General features: G+C 46.5%; 1 protein-coding gene across 14 annotated transcripts in view; it reads left to right on the top strand.

Annotated features, from left to right (window-relative positions):
* The first annotated feature begins 1474 nt into the window (after positions 1-1474).
* The window catches only part of RAB11FIP3 (RAB11 family interacting protein 3), an 86057-nt gene continuing 65509 nt past the window's right edge, over positions 1475-22022 (top strand). For 6 of the 14 annotated variants that reach the window (XM_083473650.1, XM_083473647.1, XM_083473651.1 and 3 more), the window contains exon 1: positions 1506-3420. In XM_083473650.1, coding sequence (XP_083329776.1) covers positions 2398-3420 — 1023 coding nt within the window. In that variant the 5' untranslated portion in view covers positions 1506-2397. Of the gene's footprint in view, positions 3421-22022 lie in introns of all 14 variants that reach the window. The other 8 variants (XM_083473644.1, XM_083473642.1, XM_083473652.1 and 5 more) reach the window with 7 other exon arrangements.

Below are 22022 nucleotides of genomic sequence, written 5' to 3'. Positions count from 1 at the left end.
TACAATGGCTACAACAGGTAGAAAAATCGTTAAGTGATCCGCCAAGACCCTCAGCCATTTCCCCCAGTGGTGGGGAGAAGAGTTTGGAAACCAGTGCCCCAAACATTCTGGTTATGCTATTTCTGTAATCCATGTATGCTGGCTGTTTGGCCATAATAAACATTTATTCATTCATTTCTGTAATCCATATTGGTGTCACCTGTGACTTCTGCAGCTGGCCAAGGTGACAGGTGTCAGTCTGAATGAGGCAACACTTGGATGGTGAAGACAAAGGACTTATCTGGCTGACTTGGGGGGGGGGGCAGTCTCTGGGAAAGAACTTGTCTAGTGAGCCCCTTTCTTTTTTAGTCTTCTGCCATGAGCTAACCTAACTGCAATGGTGGGAGTAGCAATCAGCATGTGTGCTTCAAGCAAGACTAGTTGCCACCATTTTAAATTTCCCACAGTGCCCTTGAACACCTCTATGGTGAGAGCAGTGTGGGAAATTAAAATGGCAGCTAGATCAACTGGCTTGGTGCAGCTCAAAGTCCAGGAGTAGATTTGTTTTGGGGTTTGATTTTAGAAATGAGGTGGGTTAACACCCCAAGCCCCCACAGCTGGAGGGCAGTGCTGTCCACACACCTGACTAACCCCCAGATGGAGCCATTTTAGATAGATAGGGCGCTGGGACCATGGGCATAGCCAGGATTTTTGTTAGTGGGGCGCAGAACTTAAGTTTGATATGGATTTATATTGATTAGGGGGGCAGCTGCCCCTCCCTGCCCCCCTTGGCTATGCTCATGACTGGGGCCAAGGCAGTTGCCCCAGACTGCCAAGTGCTGGTGCCAACTTTATGCCCCCTCATAATCACGTGCCAACACGCTCTGGCCCAATTGTTGGTAGTGAGGTGCACCATCCCCTGGGGCTAGCAGAGCAGCCCTCCTTTTTACACTTAACTGCTGGGAGTAACTCTAAGGGACTTCAATGAGGCTTACTTATGAGCAGACTTGGCTAAGATTCCCCTAGGAGTCCTGACAACCTTTTGCTTGGAAAAAAGGGGGGACTTAAGCAGTTGGCAGAAAGTTAGGAAGGTGGGCTCCTGTATACCGTGCCATCTTTGGCCCGTTTCGCTTTAGAGGTTTTCTACACTTGTCCTAGAATTACAGAACAGAATTACGGGAACAGAGTTAACAAACAAACAAGTCAAGCAGAAGGTTAAAAGCTGTTTTAAGTGGCGAATGCGAACGCCGCAGGCTGTTTGGGAGGATATTGTAAATGCAGTCAATAAACACAATAGATTCATTCAGTGGGATCTCCCGCAGGCACAGCTTGAAGGCAAGTGCTCCCCACTCTCTTGAGTAACCCCCACATTGGGCCCGTTTTTATTTCTTAAAAAAACACCTTGTCTCCTTGCCATCTCCTCCTCCGGCCAGGCAAGCAACGGGTGGAGCCTGATCCGGAGAGAGACGCACACAAAGCCGGCCTCCTCCTCCTCCTCCCGTCCCCCCGGCCGGGAGGAGCCTGATTCAGAGGCGCCGGGGCAGACGAAAAGCCAAGCCGCCCGCCCTCCCTCCTTCGCCACCAGCCGGCTTTGCTTGCAGAGAGGAGGAGCGAGACGGTCGCCGCCTGCCATGCACCTCTTGCCGCAAGGGGAGAGCAGCGCTGCCAGGATACAGACCCATCGGGTAGGCGAGTGAGGAGGAGGCGACAGAGAGAGGAGGGAGGAAAAAAAAGAGGGGGACACCTGATTTCTCCTCCTGTACCCCCGGAGTGAGTCGCGCTTTCTCTGCGTCCTTCTGGATACCGGCTTGAACCGGGGCCTCCTTTTGCAAAACGCTGCCTGGCTTATGTTTTTTTCCCTCCCCTCCTTCTTGTGGGGGCGCTGCTGATTTCCCTCCCCTTCGCTTTGCTCCTTCCATTGAATCTTTTTTTTGGGGGGGGGGTCTGCGAGTGCGCGCGCTGCCCTTGCCTGGATTTCAACCACCTCATCTTACTCTTCCTTGAAATCGATTTTTTTTTCACGTGATCTAATAGATCAACTCTTCTCTTTTCCTCCGAAGCAGAGGTGGTGTGTGCGTGTGCTTGCGGGCTGCTTTTTCCTTCTGGAAGGGGAGATGCGAAGGGTGTGGAGGTGATGGACGCGAGGCGATGGCATAGGAGCGCGGCTCGGGTTTGCAGGAGAGGCGGCGGCGGCGGCGGCGATTCCTCCGAGGAGTCCAAAACGGCACCATAACCGGAGATCGGGTTTTTTTTCAGTAGCGGGGCGGCGGTTGCTAAGGAGAAGCGGAGCGGCCTTTATATTGCATTTCTCTCCCCGCCCCTCCTCCTCCTCCTCGCAGTCCCTTTTTTCTATTTAAAAGGAAACAAGAAAAAGCAACCCGCTCTCCTCTCCCCTCCCCCCCCTTCAGTTTCTCTCTGATGAAAATGGATCCGGATTTGCTAATGACTCTTTCCGATCCAGGGACCAAACCGGATCGAGAGCCGCTTCTGACGCTGGGGCCCCTCCAGAATGGGAAATACCTCCTCCTGGAGCAAAAGAGAGGACCGGCTTTGCCCAGCCCCGAACTCGTGCTGCTTTCCCGGGAAACAACCGCGGGAAACACCGCCTTGATCTTGCCCGGAACAGGGGACATAAAAAAGCCTTTGGCCCTGGAGCGGGTCCTGAACGGGATGAAGCTGGGTGAGATGGAGCGCCGCCAAGCCTTGTTCCCCGACGGCCCCCTTGATTTTTTGTACCGCGTGGAGAAGGAGCCGGAGGAGGTGGACCGGGAGGCCCAGGGGCCAATCAGCGACGGGGAAACCGGTTCAGGTGTGGACGATAACAGTAATCCGGATAGCCCTGGGGAGGGTTTGGATTTGAGGCTTGCCCCTGTCCGGGATGGGTTGGCCTTGGAGGAAAGCACAGCGTTGAGGGAAGAGGAGCAGTTGGTCTCTTGCTCCTTCATCCAGGCAGAGTCTCCAGTTCCTCAGGATTTACAACCGGTTGTAGAGGAGTGGAGTGAAGGAGAACCCTTTCCACAACCCCAGGAGCCTGTGGAAGGTGGGGAACCCTTGATCTTGGCTGGTGAGCCTTCTCAAGAGGAAGAGGAGGAGGAAGAAGGCCCCTTAGACAGAGGCCTTCCAAGCCCCCCTTGGACTAAAGATATGGATAGCTGTGACTCTCAAAAGTGTCCACAGAGCCCTTTGCTGCGGCCTTTGGATTTGGCTCTTGCTCCCCAAATTGGCACGGGAGTGGACCTCTTTCCTGCTTTCCATTCTCCCAGTAATCTCAGCCCACACCTTGAATTTGGGCACACTGAACACATAGAGGATGAATCTCCAAGTTCCCCAGATGATGCTCCCCGGCTCCGAGCTGTCTTCGATGCCCTGGACCGTGATGGTGATGGATTTGTCCGGATAGAGGAGTTTGTCCAGTTTGCTACGGTTTATGGAGCAGAGCAGGTAATAGGGTTTTCTTTTTCTTTTTTTAAGGCTAATTTTGTTGAGGGTTGATGGCTTCTCTTGTGTATAGTGAACTACCCTGTGCTTTTAAATATGTGCATCTGATATAAATCTTATTCTATTCTGTAGCCAAGCCAACACATATAACTTTGGTTCTATGAGGGAGGTTTTTGTGGATGCTTCCAGTGTTGAATTGAGGAAGAGCAGTTGTATTGAGCAGTTCCAGCCAAGGCTTATGCTCTTAATGGCACTCTCATTTCACAGCCCAGGCCTATTCATGTTTACTCAGAAGTAAGCCCCTGAGAGGCCAGTGAGGCTTACATTCAAGTCAAGTCTGGTAAGATATTCTACTGCACCACCACCTTATGTCAAGTGGAACTTAGTACTCAAGTGTAGCCAAGTTACATTGACACCTGAGACAGAAAGTCTCACAAGTGCCTCTCCCTGGGAGTAAATATACAATGATAATTGACTTATGATAACGAAAACAAATAACTAATGACTTAGTCTTTCATGATGTCCTAAATTGGTTGCCTGGGGAGGCTGTCTCATGATGTCTAATAGCAGGACCAGCGCTGACTTAGTACGGGTAAGAAGAGTGCAGCCTTAGGCCCAGTTTATACCAGTAACAAGGCTTTCTTCTGAGCTTGTCTGTTTTAGGCCACTGAGAAGGTGAGGCCTAGCCAACTCTTTACCGCAGGCATAGTCAAACTCGGCCCTCTAGATGTTTTTGGGACTACAACTCCCATCATCCCTGACCACTGGTCCTGTTAGCTAGGGATCATGGGAGTTGTAGTCCCAAAACATCTGGAGGGCCGAGTTTGCCTATGTCTGCTCTACCATATACAAGGCATTTTCCACTGTGTGTTTGGATGAGGAAAGCATTCACACATGGCTGTTTTGACCTGTAGGAAAAAATGACACAGGCCGCAAAAAACCCAACTGTGGCTTGATTTTTATTTTATATATATATAGAAATGGGGCCAAAGGCTCTGGAAGCTTTTAATTTCTTCATCTGCTGTGACCATCACCTATGTGTGAAACTGTGATCCCACCTACTTTTAAGTGGTATTATGGAATCTGATCAAATTTGATATCTACTTTTGTGCTTGGTGTGTATCTGCTTCCATAGACGCTCTCATCTTGAACAATAGAGAGAACCATAAAAGGAAGGGGTTGGGAAAAAATTGCCTTTGTAGCCTTCTTTACATAAGGCTGCAGTCCTAACCCTGTTTATGTGGGAGTAAACCCCATTGAATTAAGTAGGAGTTACTTCTGAGTAGCTGTGGTTTGGTTTGTGCTGTCAGTCTTCCGATTGGCTGTAGAGATCTGATGAAAGAGTAAAAAGACTAGAGGTGATGTGAGGGGCAAATTCAGATCTGCCACAGGTGTGCCAACTTAACTTTCTTTAATTGGCTGGGAGGGTCTGCTGCTTTTACCTACTAGGTTTAACCTGGGGTGAAATGTTGGTTGTCTAGTGCCACCTATTCTTAAGGGACTTATTGAAGACTGCTTGAAAGCGCACACGCTTCTTTTCAAACTGGGACTTTAATTTTGCCCTTTCAAAGTGCAGTTGTGGCAAATATGAATTCTCCGTGGCTTTTGTGGATGTTTGAGCCTGGTGCTGCCTGGTAGTGATGATAAATCTGGACGACTCGCTGGCTGCAATAAGCAACTTTGCTGGTAATGCCTGGTCATGTTTTGTTGCTGTGTTAAAGACTTCTCCACTCTTCTCCCATCCTGTATGTGTTAAGGGGAGGGATTACCTTCTTACGATCTTGCAGTGAAATTGATTTGCACTTCCATTGCGGTTTTGGGGTGATTGTTCGTAAGAGATAGGATGGTGTTGTACCAAATGTCTTTTTGTTGCTCCCAACTGCCCAGCATATTTGAATGCTTCTGAGGACACCTGCAGAAGACCAGGTTTTTGAACCTTCCTCCTTACTGGTTTGCAGGGAGATTAGCCAACATTGGCTATTCAGTGAGCATTCATTCTGATCTGTTTTCCGGGAGGTTAGATAGCGTTGCATGAAAGCGAGTGTTATCTGACACTTCTCAGTGCATTTGTTGTTGTTGTTGCTTTGCTTATTGCAAAAAAAAGTCCAGTCCTTTGTGAAAGCAGGTTTGTTGCGCAAGACCTACTTCCACAAGGGACGCGGGTGGCGCTGTGGGTAAAACCTCAGTGCCTAGGACTTGCCGATTGTATGGTCGGCGGTTCGAATCCCCGCGGCGGGGTGAGCTCCCGTTGTTCGGTCCCAGCTCCTGCCCACATAGCAGTTCGAAAGCACTCTTAAGTGCAAGTAGATAAATAGGGACCGCTTTATAGCGGGAAGGTAAACGGCGTTTCCGTGTGCTGCGCTGGTGCCGTGACCCGGAAGTGTCTTCGGACGGCGCCGGCTCACGGCCTCTAGAGCGAGATGAGCACGCAACCCTAGAGTCGGACATGACTGGCTCGTACGGGCAGGGGTACCTTTTACCTCTACCTACTTCCACAAAGATCAGCTATAAATTGGTTACTTGAATTTGTTAGTATGCTATTGAGAGCCACCCGAAAACAGTGATGGTCTGGAAGTGCCTTGTTGCTGCTTGGAAAATAGTGACTGTCTGGAAGTGCCTTGAGTTTCTTTCCAAGTCCTGTTGGCTACTGAACGTGCTTGATTACTGTGCCCTGCTACATGCCATTGAAGCGTGTGGCCTGGCTCTTTCACATGAGCACCTGGTATATATACCCATAAGATGCACCTGACCATAAGACACACCTAGTTTTTAGAGGAGGAGGAAAACAAGAAAAAGAATATTCTGAACGAAACAGTGGAAGTATGATTTTTGTGGTTCATGCTGTGGCCACAGACATTTCCCCTTACTTTTTAGGAAGAAAAAAGTGCATCTTATGGTGCGAAAAATACGGTATTTGCTCTGCAATCTCTCCTCCTGTGGCCTGGCTTGCATGACACCCTAAATCATGGCTTGCAGCCTTTGGGCTTGTCCCCAGTCCATTCTTCCTGTTGCACCATGCTGAGCTGTCGCCAAAGGTTGGCTTAGTATGTCGTGAGAACCAGGCCTGTGCACACCTGCAATGCACCTGGTTTCTAACCCAAGCCTGATGCGATAAAAGCAACATTGGGCGTCTCACCCTGTTTTTACCTCAACAGTATGAACATAAGACAAACCTGCTGGATCAAGCCAATGGCCCATCTAGTCCAGCATCTTGTTCTCATAGCGGCCAACAAGATATCTTCATGAAGCCTGCAAGCTGGACATGAGTGCAAGAGCACTCTGCCCACCTGAGATTCCTGGCAACTGGTACCCAGAGGCAAAATGCCTCTAACTGTGGAGGTAGAACAAATCCCGCCATTAAGAGGGGGACACTTGTAAGGAGACTTTGCAGGTTGGAAGGCGTGTTTCCTGTTTTCCCCACCTACCCAGCTGTCCCTTGCAAACCCCTCTCCCTAGTTTTCCTCCCATACTCTTAACACAGGGCTACCCTCCAACTGATGGACTAAAACTGCCATCATCCCTGACCCTTGTCAGTGCTTGCAAGAGCCTATTGAAGTCCAAAACATGGAAGATACCATCTTGGCCTTCTCTAATAAACTGGAAGGGAGCCCAGCTGCTGGAAAAGCAACATTGGGGGATGTAGTCCAGATGTGGTTGGACTACAACTCCCATCGCTGCTGATCTTTGGCCGTGCTGGCTGGAGCTGATGATGGGAGTTATAGTCCAGCAATATCTAGAGATTTCCCCCACTCCTGGTCTGGGCCTCTCTCTACCTTTCATTTTAAAATGCCTGCGTCAGAAATAGGACTGGCTTGTGTGTACCAAATCCTTTCCTTTGAATTTTCAGCTGTCTTCTGGAGGTCTCTCACCCTTGCGGAAATGTAAGGAATAAATGTGCAAGCAATTTCTCAAACCTATGTGCTTTTTTAAAAAAATGAGGGGGTGGGGAAATGGGGAAAAGAAAAAGAAATAAGCTTCTTGCGTCTACATGAATTTGTGGCTGCTTCTAGTTCAGTTTCTGCTGCTCCACCAACCAAGGATTCTACCTAATAGCCATAGCAGGGCAGTGTTGTGCAGTGGTTTGAGGGTCAAGTTTCAAATCTCGCTTGAGTGTCCTCAGGCTAGCCTCTTTGCCTGTCCTACCTCACAGGGTTATTTTGAAGCTAAAATACATTTTTGTAGGGTGAGGTCAGAACTGCCTATGCCACCTTGACCTCCTTGTAGGAAAGGTGGGAGTAAAAGTTCATGCCGTGATAACATTTCTGACTGTATGCCTGACTTCTTTGTTTGTTCTTCAGGGACAAACTGTGCCTGCGTAAATTACAGGTGGGTAGTAGCGACTGGTGCCCCCTGGGGCTGGTAGGGCAGGAGGCAGGGAGACCAACAGCAGGTGGCGCTAGAGCCAATGACAGGCAGGAGCAACCCCCTAACTGGCTGTATGTAAGAACGGGGGGAAGGTGGGGCTGCCTGAAATTGGTGGGGGGCAATGCCCCAATCGCCCTAGTGGACCAGCCTCTACCGCAGATGGGAGCAAAAATGTTAAGCAGAGCATCAGCTTTGCAATGCCAAATTGTGCACACCTGGAGACACCTGGGAAACATGAATTGCATACCTGGTCCCCCGCTCCCCATCTCCCCCCTAGATTCCCATTAAAACAAATGTTGCTAGGTTTGGGAAATTTGCTATCTGTTTACATTGATACTGGCATGACTTTAGCTTTCAGAATATCACTTTGCTGCAGGTGAAACCTGCTGCGATTGTCTATGTGATGCAATCAAAAAGTGGGTGGGTGGGGGTGAATAGTGAAGGGTAAACAGTGATTCCAAAGAGCAGGAGGAGTTCTGGCACGTGTTTGCATAATGCTGGCCTAAAACTCTGCTACAAATCATTATTCTGTAGGGTGTGCGCCTGGGTGTAACTCTGAGATGTGCAGTTGCAGGTAGCCTACTTTATTCTCGGTGAAGATGCTGTAATTGGTCTCTTTTTTAAAAAAATTAATCAAAAAATTCCAAATTAGACACCTTACCTATCCATTTGCTTAGAAGATGTTTTAAATGGGAGTTCTAAGAGAGAATGTCTGAGTGGAGTAATGTGGCACAATAAAAATGAGAGTAATCCAGCAGTGTCTCGAAGGCAAGATGTCAAAGGCGTTCTACATCAAGGCTTGTGTGGGTGTATATATAGCTCTATTACACACACCATATGGGAGCTATTCAGCCTAAACAGTTGGCTGAGATGGCATTCCTTCACGTGGATTTAATTCTCATTACAGGTCCTCGTGCTTATCTCACCGGTTTGCATTTTTTTAAAAAAACCTTCGAAGTCACCTTAATTGCAATTAATCACCCTTGGGGCTCCCATAGTGTGCATTTGAGGCTCTTCAAAGAGGTGTGCCGACGTGATCTTGGACGTCATTGCAACAATTGTGTAATTCTGATGCTTAGGCTGTGATTGCCGTTGCTTTCTGTAGCCAAAACAGCAGCACCTACACACTGGAGGGAGCCATCGGCAGACTTGGAGGAATCCTGACAAGAAAGGCATTGTCTAGGTAGCGTTAACCACTGAAGCGGTTACTTCTTTTGTTTTGCTTTGGAAATGTTAGTCCCCTAGTTGAACCTCCAAAATGATATTGGGCATGAACTACTGGGTTGACCAGCAGTATTGTCAAAACACTCCAGTCAATGGAAAGGTCTCCTCCATCATCTTTAGAAGGTTGCTTCTGTTGTTGGCCTGGTTTGGGATGGGACATAGCTTAGTGGCAGAGCATATGGTCTGCATACAGAAGGCTGCAGGTTCAATCCTTGGCATCTCCAGGTAGGGCTAAAAACCTGGAGAGTTTCTGCCAGTTAGTGTAGACAATACTAGACTAAACAGACCAGTGGTCTGACTCTGTATAAGGCCACTTCCAATGTTCCTAGCAAAGATCTCTCTCCCATGACCTCCTCTCATTGAATGCTGGCTCTGTCCCGAAGATCCTGGTTTCTATTAAGCCAGAGTTCCCTGTTCCAACTGAACCGGGCTTAAACCAAGCTAGAGTTTACTGGTTCAGGCACCTCTGTGAATCATGGATTTTCATGTCAAAAACAGTGTGTAGGGGGCAGAGCATTTAGCCCCAAGCTTGTTCCAAACTTTGTTCTTTTGGAGCCAGAACCACCAACCAGCCTGAACCATTGCCTGCCTCCACTTCAGATATCTGAGCATGGTTGGAAGGATCGAAGCACATTTCTGTTCCCCTGCCCTCCACTTTCTCCAGCTGGATAAGGAGTATAAGCAGCTGCCTTAGAGCAGTTCATACTGTTCAACTGGGTTAGCGGTAGGGAACACTTTTGGCTCATCAAGCCAAGGCTTTTTCCCCTCCACCAACCCTTGCAGATCAACTTTGATAGCGGGGCATGACTTTCCCCACCTATCAGTAGTCTGGAATCATCTGTCAATCATCGCAGAACAACCCTGTGAGGTAGGTTAGGCTGAGACTAAATGTCCCATTGGCCTGATCCAGCAGAACTCTTCCTATGTTCTTACATCTGGAAAAATGCTTTTCTCACCATTATTATGATCCTCTGTGACAGGCAGAAATTCATCAGCTTGCAAATGGACAGGAAAGAACAGTTCCCTGCAGTCTCAGGTTTTAATCCTACCTGGTGTTATATATATATATATATATATATATATGCAGGTTTTGGTGTCTTCGGGTGTCTTCCCGTGTAAGAGTTGGGGTGTCTAGGCGACGTTTCGACGAGGTCTCACTCGTCATCTTCAGGCTGGTGCTTTCGGCTTCTTGTTACTGGAACAGAGCAGGATCTCAGTGTTTGAGTTCCTATAAATACTGTTGAGGGGGTGTGGTGTATAGCCTCCAACGTTCTGGGCAGAGAGGAAGTTCCCAGGTTAGTGTGCCTTTTCTTCTTTTGTTCCTTAATTACTTGAGGGATATCTTGAGTGATTTCTTGAGTGATATTCTGAGTACCACTTAGGTGGGTCATTAAGTGTGGATTAGTTGCTAAAGCTTTCGTGTCTTGACCTCTTGAGCTTGTGAAGAGTTTTTCTGAGAAGATGGCTATACTGCACTTAGTTGTGCTCTGGCTTGGCTTCGTGTATAGGGGCGAGCTGTGGTTTTGTGCCCTGTGCCAGCCAGATCTGTGTAGGGATAGCAGGGGGGTGCAGCATCCGGAGGTGCCACTATGGTTTGGCTACTGGATGGTGTCTGTAATTTATCTGTGGAGAGGTGTCTGTAATTTATCTGTGGAGAGCTTCACAAGCTCAAGAGGTCAAGACACGAAAGCTTTAGCAACTAATCCACACTTAATGACCCACCTAAGTGGTACTCAGAATATCACTCAAGAAATCACTCAAGATATCCCTCAAGTAATTAAGGAACAAAAGAAGAAAAGGCACACTAACCTGGGAACTTCCTCTCTGCCCAGAACGTTGGAGGCTATACACCACACCCCCTCAACAGTATTTATAGGAACTCAAACACTGAGATCCTGCTCTGTTCCAGTAACAAGAAGCCGAAAGCACCAGCCTGAAGATGACGAGTGAGACCTCGTCGAAACGTCGCCTAGACACCCCAACTCTTACACGGGAAGACACCCGAAGACACCAAAACCTGCATTCCTGTACCCGTGAAAATCTACGAAAGCATATATATATATATATATATATATATATATATATATATATATATATATATATAGATGCTCCTCTTCAATCTCTCGCCTTAAATTTCATCCTCCTCTTCCCCACTGTATATCGTTTTCCATGGGGGTTTTCTGTTCTGCCTTGAAAAAGAGATTGTTCAAATATTCATGTACCAAACCAGCGGCTTCCAATCAGTTGCTGCTTTGCCCTGGTCACTTGCAAAGCTATTATCTCTGACCCGTTCCTTCACCCTGAGTTTAATTCAACCATCTTGCATGTATTTAAAACCCTTTCTATTCCACCTCTCACGGAGATGATGACAAGGCAGTTCACAAAATCGAAGACTAATACTATAAAACAAGGCAGCAAAGTAAAATATACAAATACAAGGTCCAGCAGGTTGTGGGGGTCGGGTGGGGTGCATATCTGGTATTAAAATATCCCAGGAATGCCTTTTAAAATTATTTGACCCTGCAGCTTTTTGTCAGGATATCTTACTGTGTTTTAATTTGTAATTTAATACCCAGAGTACCTGGGGTAACGCAGTCAGATGGATGGCATAATAATAATAATAATAATAATAATAATAATAATAATAATAATAATAAAAAAAAATAATATTAATAACAATAAAATCAATAATTCCAGTTTGCCTTTTATCTCGCAATGGTGGTCGCCTGGATGTGCAGTACTTAGGGCTGCACATTGAAAAGCTGTATTGAACTGAACAGATGTATCCATGGAAGAGTATGCTAGATTTTCATTTTATAGATAACCTAAATTAGGGAATACAATTGGAAGTACTGTGGAAACACGGAATCCTTCCACTCATGTTGCCAGCTAGCGAGCCTTCTTTCAGGGAAACTCCATTTAATTTCATAACCACCACCCCCCCCCCCCGCAAATATTGGTCTGTGTTCTGTGGCTGGTGATCATGTTCAGTCTTCACTGGACTGTTTTCTTACTCCATTCAGTTTTTGCTGAATGCTCTCACTGCTGCCCATCTGAGTAGGGGTGGGGAACTTTGGCCTCTCCAGGTCTCTCTATTTGGCCCTCGGGAGGCTCCCTGCTCACCCCTGTTCTCCCCAGGCCACACTCTTCATTACCTGTGATTTTGTTTGTCTAGAGCAGGGGTGTCCAACTTCCAAGAGACTGCGATCTACTCCCACTATAAATAAACTGGCAGTGATCTACCCATTGGATTGACCAGAGTTGTTGAGCTTTTTTGGGGGAGGATCAGCCATAGTTGTTGATCGACTGGTAGATCGCGATCGACCTGTTGGACAGCCCTGATCTAGAGTATGTAGGCCCCTCCAATCTCCCTATCTGGCCCTTGGAAATCGTCCCCAAGCCACTCCCCTCACCGGTGCTACTTTGAACCCTCCTTGAATGTTCCTGCCTGACTGCCATGTGTCCTTAAACTCCCATAATGCCTCTTGCTTGCCTGGCTAGAGGACAGAAGGAGCATGCGTAGAAAGTAGCCTATTGTATTCATATTTGTTGCTCAGCCCACTTTTTCTTCAGGCCCCGCCATCTTTGGCATGTGGCCTCTGAAAGGTTCCCAGAAGGGAATGTGGCCCTTGAGCTGAAAAAGGCTTTCTGCTCTTGTAGAAGGGCCATAGCTCAGCTGTAGAGCATCTGCTTTCCACCCAGATCCAATCCCCGTCATCTGCAGGTAGGAATTGGAAAAATTATTGTCCTCACACACCCGGAGAGCCATTTCCGGTCAGTGAAGCCAATCTTGAGCTAGATGGACCAATGGTCTGACTTAGTAGAAGGCAGCTCCTTCTGCTCATAACATGTCTGGAGAGATTTTGGAATGTAATGGGCTCCTCCTTCAGCGGCTGGCGAATAAGGAAGGCCCGGGAGTTCCCTGTCTTGCGCTAAATGAGCTGTTTGACTTTCCGAGCAACGCTCTGAGCTCTCTTTGCTCCAGGTAGCTTCTGCCAAGAACTCTGCCGTAGTGATAATAATGTAGGGGAAAAGACACTGGCAGGCCTAACAAGGATGTAGATTACCCTCCCTCCCTTCTCTTCTGAATATTGCGGTTTTTCTTCTGTGGTGCAAGAGAGAAGAGCAGGGTCCTCCCAGAGTCTAGTTTGGCTGAAAGGATTTATCGGGCTGAGAGCCAGCGTGAGGCCTGGCCATGGAAGCTGCGGTGCAGAACTCTGTACCCTCTGATCTCAGGCTGCCATGGGGTGGTCCAGCCATTTGGAAGGCCAATTATCTCACTCCCACTGTGGTGGGAGCTGTGTGTTAGTTACCTTTATGCCTCTCTTCTCTGGAGTGCAGTAAGTCATTCTTCTGGCAGATTTCATAGAATCATAGAATCATAGAGTTGGAAGAGACCACAAGGGCCATCGAGTCCAACCCCCTGCCAAGCAGGAAACACCATCAGAGCACTCCTGACATATGGTTGTCAAGCCTCTTCTTAAAGACCTCCAAAGAAGGAGACTCCACCACACTCCTTGGCAGCAAATTCCACTGTCGAACAGCTCTTACTGCTGCTGCCCATACAGTTAAAGGCACAGGCCATGGCTTGCGCTCTGGAACGAACACATGACATTCATCCTTCGGGTTTAATCGTTTTAAATGACAATGAAAAGCCTTGCAGTGCTTGTGGCTTTGGAAGGAGGTTTGAAGGCACCACATGAGAAAAAAAAGCACCTGATTTGTATGTATGTTCCACTGCGGGGACACAAGCTTTTTTAAAACCTGGAAACACTTTATGGGGAAGGGATGTCTTGAAGAGGGCAAGTCTCCCATAGTCTGCACCAGCTCCTGATTATTTTCTGTGGTTGCTATTTGTAAATTATAAATTGCATTATAACTCATACACACACACCGTATTTTTCGCTCTATAAGACGCACCAGACCATAAGACGCACCTAGTTTTTGGAGGAGGAAAAAAAAGAGAAAAAAATATTCTGAATCTCAGAAGCCAGAACAGCAAGAGGAATCGCTGCGCAGTGAAAGCAGCAATCCCTCTTGCTGTTCTGGCTTCTGGGATAGCTGCGCAGCCTGCATTTGCTCCATAAGACGCACACACATTTCCCCTTACTTTTTAAGAGGGAAAAAGTGAGTCTTAAAGAGCAAAAAATACGGTGTATATATATATATATCTGTGTGGTCCATAGGGGGACACCCAAGCCACCATGTGTCTTACCCAAATTTTTCTGCTCCCATGCTTTTCAGTGTTGGGAGCACCATTGCAGTGAAGAGGAAGGTGCACATGGAAGGTCACTAGGACTGCCTACACGCTGTAGATGTAAATCACATTCTCCCCCAAAGAATCCTGGGAACTGTAGTCTAAGGGTGCTGGGAATTGGAGCTCAGTGGGGGCAAGTTACAGTTCCCACTATCCTTTGTTTGGAGAGGCACGTTTTTTCAACGTGCTTTAAATGTATGGTGTGTATTCAGTCCCTGGGCTGGGAGGAGTGTTATTGCAAAGGGGAGATTGGTGCCTTGAGAGGGGTCACTCTTTCCCATGAGGGTGAATGAATGAGCCCAGGCAATTCCCACTGCTGGCTCCAATGCTCATTGGCATGTGGTCCCTGGGCAGTCAGAAAGATTGCCCTGCTTCATCCTGCAACACTTCTTTCCCTACCCCTTGTGCTTCCAAGGAGCTCCTTGTGGGTATATAGAGTTCTGCACCTTCTGCTGTTACCTGCAGAACAACCCTGTAATTTATGTCTTGAGTGAGAAGCCCAAGGCACACAGTGAACTGAGTGAGGATTCGCGCCTGGGTCTCCCCGATCCTAATCAGTTACTCCACATAGACAGCACCCCATCCTTTCGTTCTTTGCCAAGGGGTAGCAGGATAAATCAAAGCAGCCCTCTGAAAATGTATACCCATTTTGCAGAAACCTGAGTTTTCTTAACTTTTGACGATTCTGTTATTTTGGGGGGAGAGGGGAAAAGGAGTAGAGCTCACAGCTTCCAGCTTATTTGGCAGCAAACGGAAAAAGAATCAGACCTTTGCAATGCCCATCAATCTCTTCCTGACACTTAACCGTCCGAAGAAAGACTTCTCACTTGTGATACACGCTTATCTCAAGGTACAAGTGAGAACTTGGAGGAGTGTCTCATTTTGGAACAAAGTAGGTGGTGGAGGAAATATCTTGTTGAAAACAGAGCTCGCTGCATAGTTCCAGGAAGAGGAAAAATTGATTTGAGGCTGTTCATATTTGCGGTTGTCGTTTCAGCCAGAACAGTAGTCTGTCCAGACTTTTGGTCCAGAGCATGTGTACAGAAGCACGAAATTATTTCCTACCCTTCCCCCATTGTGTCCTGCCCGTCCCCCTCTGGTAAAGTCAACAGCAGCATTGTATTATCCCAGCTATTGGTTCCAGGCAATGAAAGCCTTTGCTTGAAAGGGCAGCAAATAACTAAAAACTTGCCAGTTCAGTTTTGTGCTCTATTCTTTAACAAAGATGACCTGTCTCCATGACCAGCTTCAACAGGTCAGCCACAGTGTTGGTGTTTTTTTTGGAGGAACACCAATCACCAATGAGGTGCATTGCAGAACACGCATGGTGAGAAAACTTTGCAAAGGATTTTGGGACCTCTCTTGAGAGGGGAAATTAAACTCTGCCTCCACCTTATTGACAGCGCTTGGGAAACAACCCATTCTTTAAGAATAAAAATATACTAGCCTCTCTCATCAGTGCACATTGTTATGCTGCTACTCTCTGGTCATGTTTGCACCATGCATTTGAAGCACTATGCCACCACTTCAAACCGTCTCCACAAAGAATTCTGGGAGCTGTAGTTTGTTAAGGGTGCTGACCTCTGTTTCCCTTCCAGAGCTACAATTCCCAGAGTTCCCTTCAAAGAGGAATTACACCACTCTGGAAATTGTAGCTCTGTGAGGGGAATGGGAAGTCTCCTAAAAACAAACTAGCTCCCAGAATTCTTTGGGGGAAGCCATGACTGTTTAAAGTGATATCTTGGTGCTTTAATTGTATGCTGTGAATGTGGCCATTGCCTGCCTGTGCCGTTGCTGAGGTTTGCCAGTGGCACAGACCAGGCTTTCCCCAGATGCCAAGGGTGGGGAACTTGTGCCCCTCCAGCCCTTGCTGAACTCAGAGGCTTCCCATCACCCCTGACAATTGACTGTCAGTTGTGCTGTTGGGACTGATGGGAGTTGGAGTCCAGGAGCATCTACAGAGCCACCAGTACTGTACCTCATCCCTGCCGTAAGCACAGTGCAGCAGCCGACAATATATAGGTTCACAAGGGGTGCATGGCTTATTTATGTTTAAACAGCATTGAGAAATGCTGGTGTCATGTATTGAGGTGACGAGGATGACTTTTGAAACGGTTGCAGTGCAGAAAAATTGCAGGTTTGCCCCTCTGAAATCCAGGCTTCTTTGTTTTGTTAACGTCAAACCACATTCCGCATATGTTGACTCCGCTCTTATCTCTGATTTTTATGTTCAGTTCTGCTTGTTTGGCTTTGTTGGTGTGTTGTGTGTGTGTTCAGCAGTTTCGGAGGGGAGGGGGGAAAGGTGCTCTATGGCCGGCAAGAAGCTCAGCAATCAAAGGTGTTTGGTTTTTTCTGGCCAGGCCCTGAGACTTACATAACCAGACCTATTGGCTGCTTTTGCACAGTGATTCTTGCAGACTTTGCTGTGCTCCTAGCTCATTTGGTGGTGGTGGATCTCCACCCCCCCTACCCCGCACTCTGTTTTTGGCCCCTTCCTTGAAAATTTTAATTCTGAAAGCAGTGTTTACTAAAGCTCAGCCCAATTATGTTGGGAGATGTTTCTCCACTACCCCCCCCCTTGAAAAAAATAATGAGCAATTGATGTGCAAAAGGCAGGAAGTGGTGGGGCTGGGAAAATATATCTGGGGTGGTGGGAGGGAGAATTTTGTTCCTTTTTTATATAAAAATTGGGCTGCTTTCAAACTCAGTGTGCTCAATTATTATCTTGGAATAATTTCTCTCTCCATCCCCCAATGGCAGAAATGCCTCTCCTCTTCCAGACCCTAAGAAGAGAAAGGTGGACTAGTATGTTTAGATCTTTAGCTTGTGGCACCTACCCTTTGGAATTCCCTTCTTTTAAATATTAGGCAGGCACCCTCTCTGTTGTCTTTTGGGCGTCTGCTGCAGACTTTCCTCTTCCAGCAAGTCTTTTAAGTGGAGATCTTTATCTCAGTCTGCATCTGTATGGGAATGGTGTTGTTTGTTTTTTTTTAAAAAAATGCTTTTAAACATTTGTATTGCTTTTATAAATGGAATGTCCCCCTTTCCTTTTATATGGAGGAAGGGTCTGCTTTTGTTGTTGTTACACTATGTTTGCAACAGTTTTATTTGTTATATGATCGTATATCTTGTTACTGTGAACACCGCCCCCTCCCTCGGACCTTGAGATAAAGGGTGGGTAAGAAATCAGCAGAAAAGTTGTCCAAATACTGTATAAACAGTAATTTCATAATTACTTGTCTTTGTATTTCTAATAGTATAACCAAATCAGGAATTTTTTATATAACTGTAAAAACTACTCTGAAAATTTATTATTTCGAAAATGAAACCTTCATCTGGTTGTAAATATTGAGATTATACCAGCAAGAATGAGTCTTTCTGTTAAAAAATGATTTAAATTACGTCTTACTAACTAGTGATTTAAATCAGGTCTTACTGACTAGTGATTTAAATCATGATTTAAATTGATAAATCAAATCTACCCTGCTTTAAACAGTCCACTTTCCTCTGAAGAATTCTGGGAGCTGTAGTTTGAGGGTGCTGAGAAGTATTAGGACACCCCTCCCACCCCTGTTCCCTCCCAGAGCTGCCATTCCCAGAGCAATGTTAACAATCAGTCCATAGGGAACTCCATAAATTGTAGCTCTTAAAGGGGAATAGCGGGTCTCTTAACAACTCTCGGCACTCTCAACAAACTACAGCTCCCAGAATTCTTTTGGGGGATGCCATGACCTCTAAAAAGGGATGCGGGTGGTGCTGTGGGTTAAACCACAGAGCCTAGGACTTGCTGATCAGAAGGTCGGCGGTTCGAATCCCTGCAACGGGGTGAGCTCCCATTGCTCGGTCCCTGCTCCTGCCAACCTAGCAGTTCGAAAGCACATCATGTGCAAGTAGATAAATAGGTACCGCTCTGGCGGGGAGGTAAATGGCGTTTCCGTGCGCTGCTCTGGTTCGCCAGAAGCAGCTTAGTAATGCTGGCCCCATGACCCGGAAGCTGTACAGCAGCTCCCTCGGCCAATAAAGTGAGATAAGCGCCGCAACCCCAGAGTCAGCCACGACTGGACCTAACAGTCAGGGGTCCCTTTACCTTTACCTTTTATGACCTCTAAAAATGGTACCATAGTGCTTTAAATGCTTGGTGTGAATATGCTGAATGCATAGAGAAGGTGCTGCCTTGCTGCTCCTGGTACAAGTCGCTTCTTAACCTGGCGATAGCTGCAGGCTCAGGTTGGTGACTCATAAAATAATAAAAAATAATAATCTAGCCATAGTTTCAGACAGCAGGTGAGGACATGTCCAGAATGGAACATTCCCACCCTGCCTCCCATTTGGGCCCATGCAAGCTGAGCATTTCCCACTGTGAGGGTGACTGAGTTTGGGCAAAGATCTCAGTTAGGAATCCTCAGGGCACAAGCAGACATTGCTACCAGGATCTGAAATAGGAGCTGGTTTGGCCAGTTCTCCCGTGTATTTTCTGCCCCTATAAACCCTTTCTCTTCGCAGTTTTTGTGACAGATGCAGCAGTTTGGGTAGCTTCAGTTTGGGGAGGGCAGGGGGGATATTGCCTGGGGTGAAGAAGAGAACTTGTTGACCTGGTTTCCATTGCTTTGGAGATTTTTTTTGAAATGCTCTTTTCTTGATGATGATTTAAATTTGGTAAGCTTCTGTAATGCTGTAGTAATGAGGCAAAGATTGATCATGAGAGGAGGGCAAATGTGCTGTGACCAGCTTCTGACTCACTGCAGATCTCTTGCCAAGTGTGTTGTAACACCACATAGTCATAATATGGGATGTGAAAGGGGTACATACCATCCCCGGCCGCCCTTTGTGGGCCTGGAACAATTTGGGAGCTTGCTAGTTGTATATGTTACGCTAGAAAGACTTGCTCACACAGCTTCAAAATACAGTCCTGGAGAATGGCGTTTTTTAAAATATAAATATATACTTCCGTCAACTATGCCAAAGTGTGTGTGTCTGCCTGCTGTTCTTTATTCACAGATCAGTGCTACACAGAACAAAAAATAAATAAATTCTTAATGGTGTTGGTGATCTTGAAAGTTTGCTTGAAAGAAAGTCGCAAGCCTTTCCCATTTATTTTCTGAATAGCTGGCCCCTCCGTGAAATGTCTTCCTTGGGGAATGGCTTTGGAGTCTCTTGAGTCTTTGAATGAGGCTGGACCACAGATCCCATCATCTGTGGCCATTGACCATCCTGGCTGAGGATTAAGGGAGTTGTAGTCCGACAGCATCTAGGGAAAGGCTGAGTCAAGGGGAGATCTTATGACCCACACTGCAGGAGACTTGTCTGCAGAAGCCCCATGGATGTTAACTGGAACTGTGTTGAGGGATCAGTGGGGAATTGTGCCCTATGTGACTCTGTCTGTGTTGATGGTATGAGCAACTTGGATTTTCTGTTGGGGCCAGACTCCATATGATGGAGCAGACATGTTTGCTAAGCTGCTGCCTGTCCTAAACCAGGAAGTAGCTGACGTGTTGTCCTTCAGGTGTTGTGAATTTCAGCTCCCACCATGCCTGACCCTTGGCTATGCTGGCTGGGTGGGATGGATGGGAGTTTATGGGGTTTGGAGGGCACCATGTTGGGATCTCCTGGCTTAAACTACCTCATAGGGTGGCTGTCAGGCTCCAATCTTGGAGGACAAGGTAGGACAGAATGTAATAAACATTGAAGTCTCTAGTGTGTGTGTGTATGTGAGAGAGAGAGAGAGAGAGAGAGATGTATTATTTTTCGCTCCATAAGACGCACCTGACCGTAAGACGCACCTAGTTTTTAGAGGAGGAAAGGGGGAAAGCCCTGTTTTTGGGGGGATCAGCTCACAGTTGTGCAGCTTACTTTGCAAAGGGGAAAAATTCTGTTTTTATAGGGGCCAGGGCTGGAAAGGGAGCCAGTGACCGACCACACATTCGCTCCGTAAGACTCAGAGACATTTCCCCTTACTTTTTAGGAGGAAAAAAAGTGCGTCTTATGGAGCAAAAAATACGGTGTGTGTGTATATATACTGTATTTTTTGCACCATAACACTCACTTTTTTCCTCCTAAAAAGTAAGGGGAAATGTCTGTGCGTGTTATGGAGGGAATGCCTACGGGTGGCATGCCTACGGATTTTCCTCCTCTAAAAACTACGTGCGTGTTATGGTCGGGTGCGTGTTATAGAGCGAAAAATACGGTGTGTATACACACACACACACACACACAAGTTTTATATAAAGGAGATAAATTAGACAAAAACAAACAAACAAACCACCTACAATGGGACGTTGTCAATGGGACTTTCAGGCAGGAAGATATGCACCCCTTAGCTCTTTATGCACTTGAATACTCACTATATATATATATAAAGAAAGAGAGTACTGTGATTCAAGGTTGAACCCTGTTTAACTTTCTGAACACAGGAAGATTAATTCATTTACTGTTTGGACACACCCATTCATTCGGAGTTCCTTGCTTTAGCATTGCATCTTTGCGGTTAAGGAATCAGGAATATTTTCATTTCTTTTTTTACTTCATAGGCTTACTATTTCCTCTCTTGGTGTAATTTTAAAGACCCGAACTTCAATAAATCTTTTGATGGTCTTCCCCCGCCCTTCCTCTCCATCTGCCTGGCCAGGGTGAAATATTTTGGTGGTTTCTGAAAAGGAAGCTTGATAAAGGAATTCTCAGTGAGAATAAGATCCTTTCTGGACTGCCCCTGAAACAGGAGCCACAGTGCAGGAATTGTTCTCTGTAGATTGTATCAGACTTCAGCTCCCTTGGTTTTGCCAGAAGTAAATATTCCTGCGGAGGGCGAACACTTGGTGTGCCTGAAAGCCAACCCTTGTCAAGATGAAAAAACCGGTTTCCTCTTCTGCGGTCCTGTTACAAATTATTCAGAGGCGATCTCCCTTGTCCTGAGTTCTTCTGCAAGCAACTACAGAGTAAATTTTGAACAATACCTTATACATCAAAGGTTGCTTATTTTGGTAAGATGCACCTATGAAGGTGAAATATTTTAACCATGGTTGTCCCACGCCCTGGTTGAGCAAGAGCAAGTCTCCCATTTTTGAATGCTTAAACCATGGTTAGGATGGCCAACCAGCATGTGAAATCACACTTTGTGGACAAGTCTGTTTAAACATGGTTAAGCATTACGTGAGCTCTGAACGTACAATGGTTAAGACAGGATGGTAACAAAAATAATTTAAGTTTTTCATTTTGAATGCAGCATTTTGCAGATACAAGAGTATCTGCAAAGGACATTGGAAATTAGTTCACACTTAATTATAAAGGCATCACATGTGTTAGATAAAGAATTAGAAATTTGCTTCAAATGGTATTTTTTTTGGCGTGGGGGAAGCCTTGTCTCTGCTTATGTGCTGTAACTTCAACCAGTACTGAATCAAAACAGTGGCCCGCTTGGCACATAACGCCAATCTGTAGCACTTTGTGTCTTCTCTGTTTCTGAAAAAAAGCACAGAAAAAGCCAATGGATTTGGTGTTGGCAACAGGATCCTGATGATCTTTCAGAATAATTGAAAGCCAAGCTTCTAGTCTTTATGATTGCAAGTACGGGCTTTAGAGAACTTTTCTCAACTGTGACAGGAGGTGTGTTCACCCCTACAAGTGATCTCAAAAGACCAATGTGGAATACAGGAAAAGGAAACAAATCCTTCTTTGGCGGGGTGTGTGTGTGTGTGTGTGTGTGTGTGTGTGTGTCCCGCTAAGTCTTTCAGCCTTTCATTGTTGAGGACCCTGACGATAATGG

Source organism: Podarcis liolepis, assembly GCF_965112155.1.
Source record: "Podarcis liolepis genome assembly, chromosome: 14".
In the NCBI taxonomy this organism is placed as follows: Eukaryota; Metazoa; Chordata; class Lepidosauria; order Squamata; family Lacertidae; genus Podarcis; species Podarcis liolepis.
Note: the sequence above shows the minus strand (reverse complement) of the source record. Positions and strands in the feature narration are given on the sequence as shown.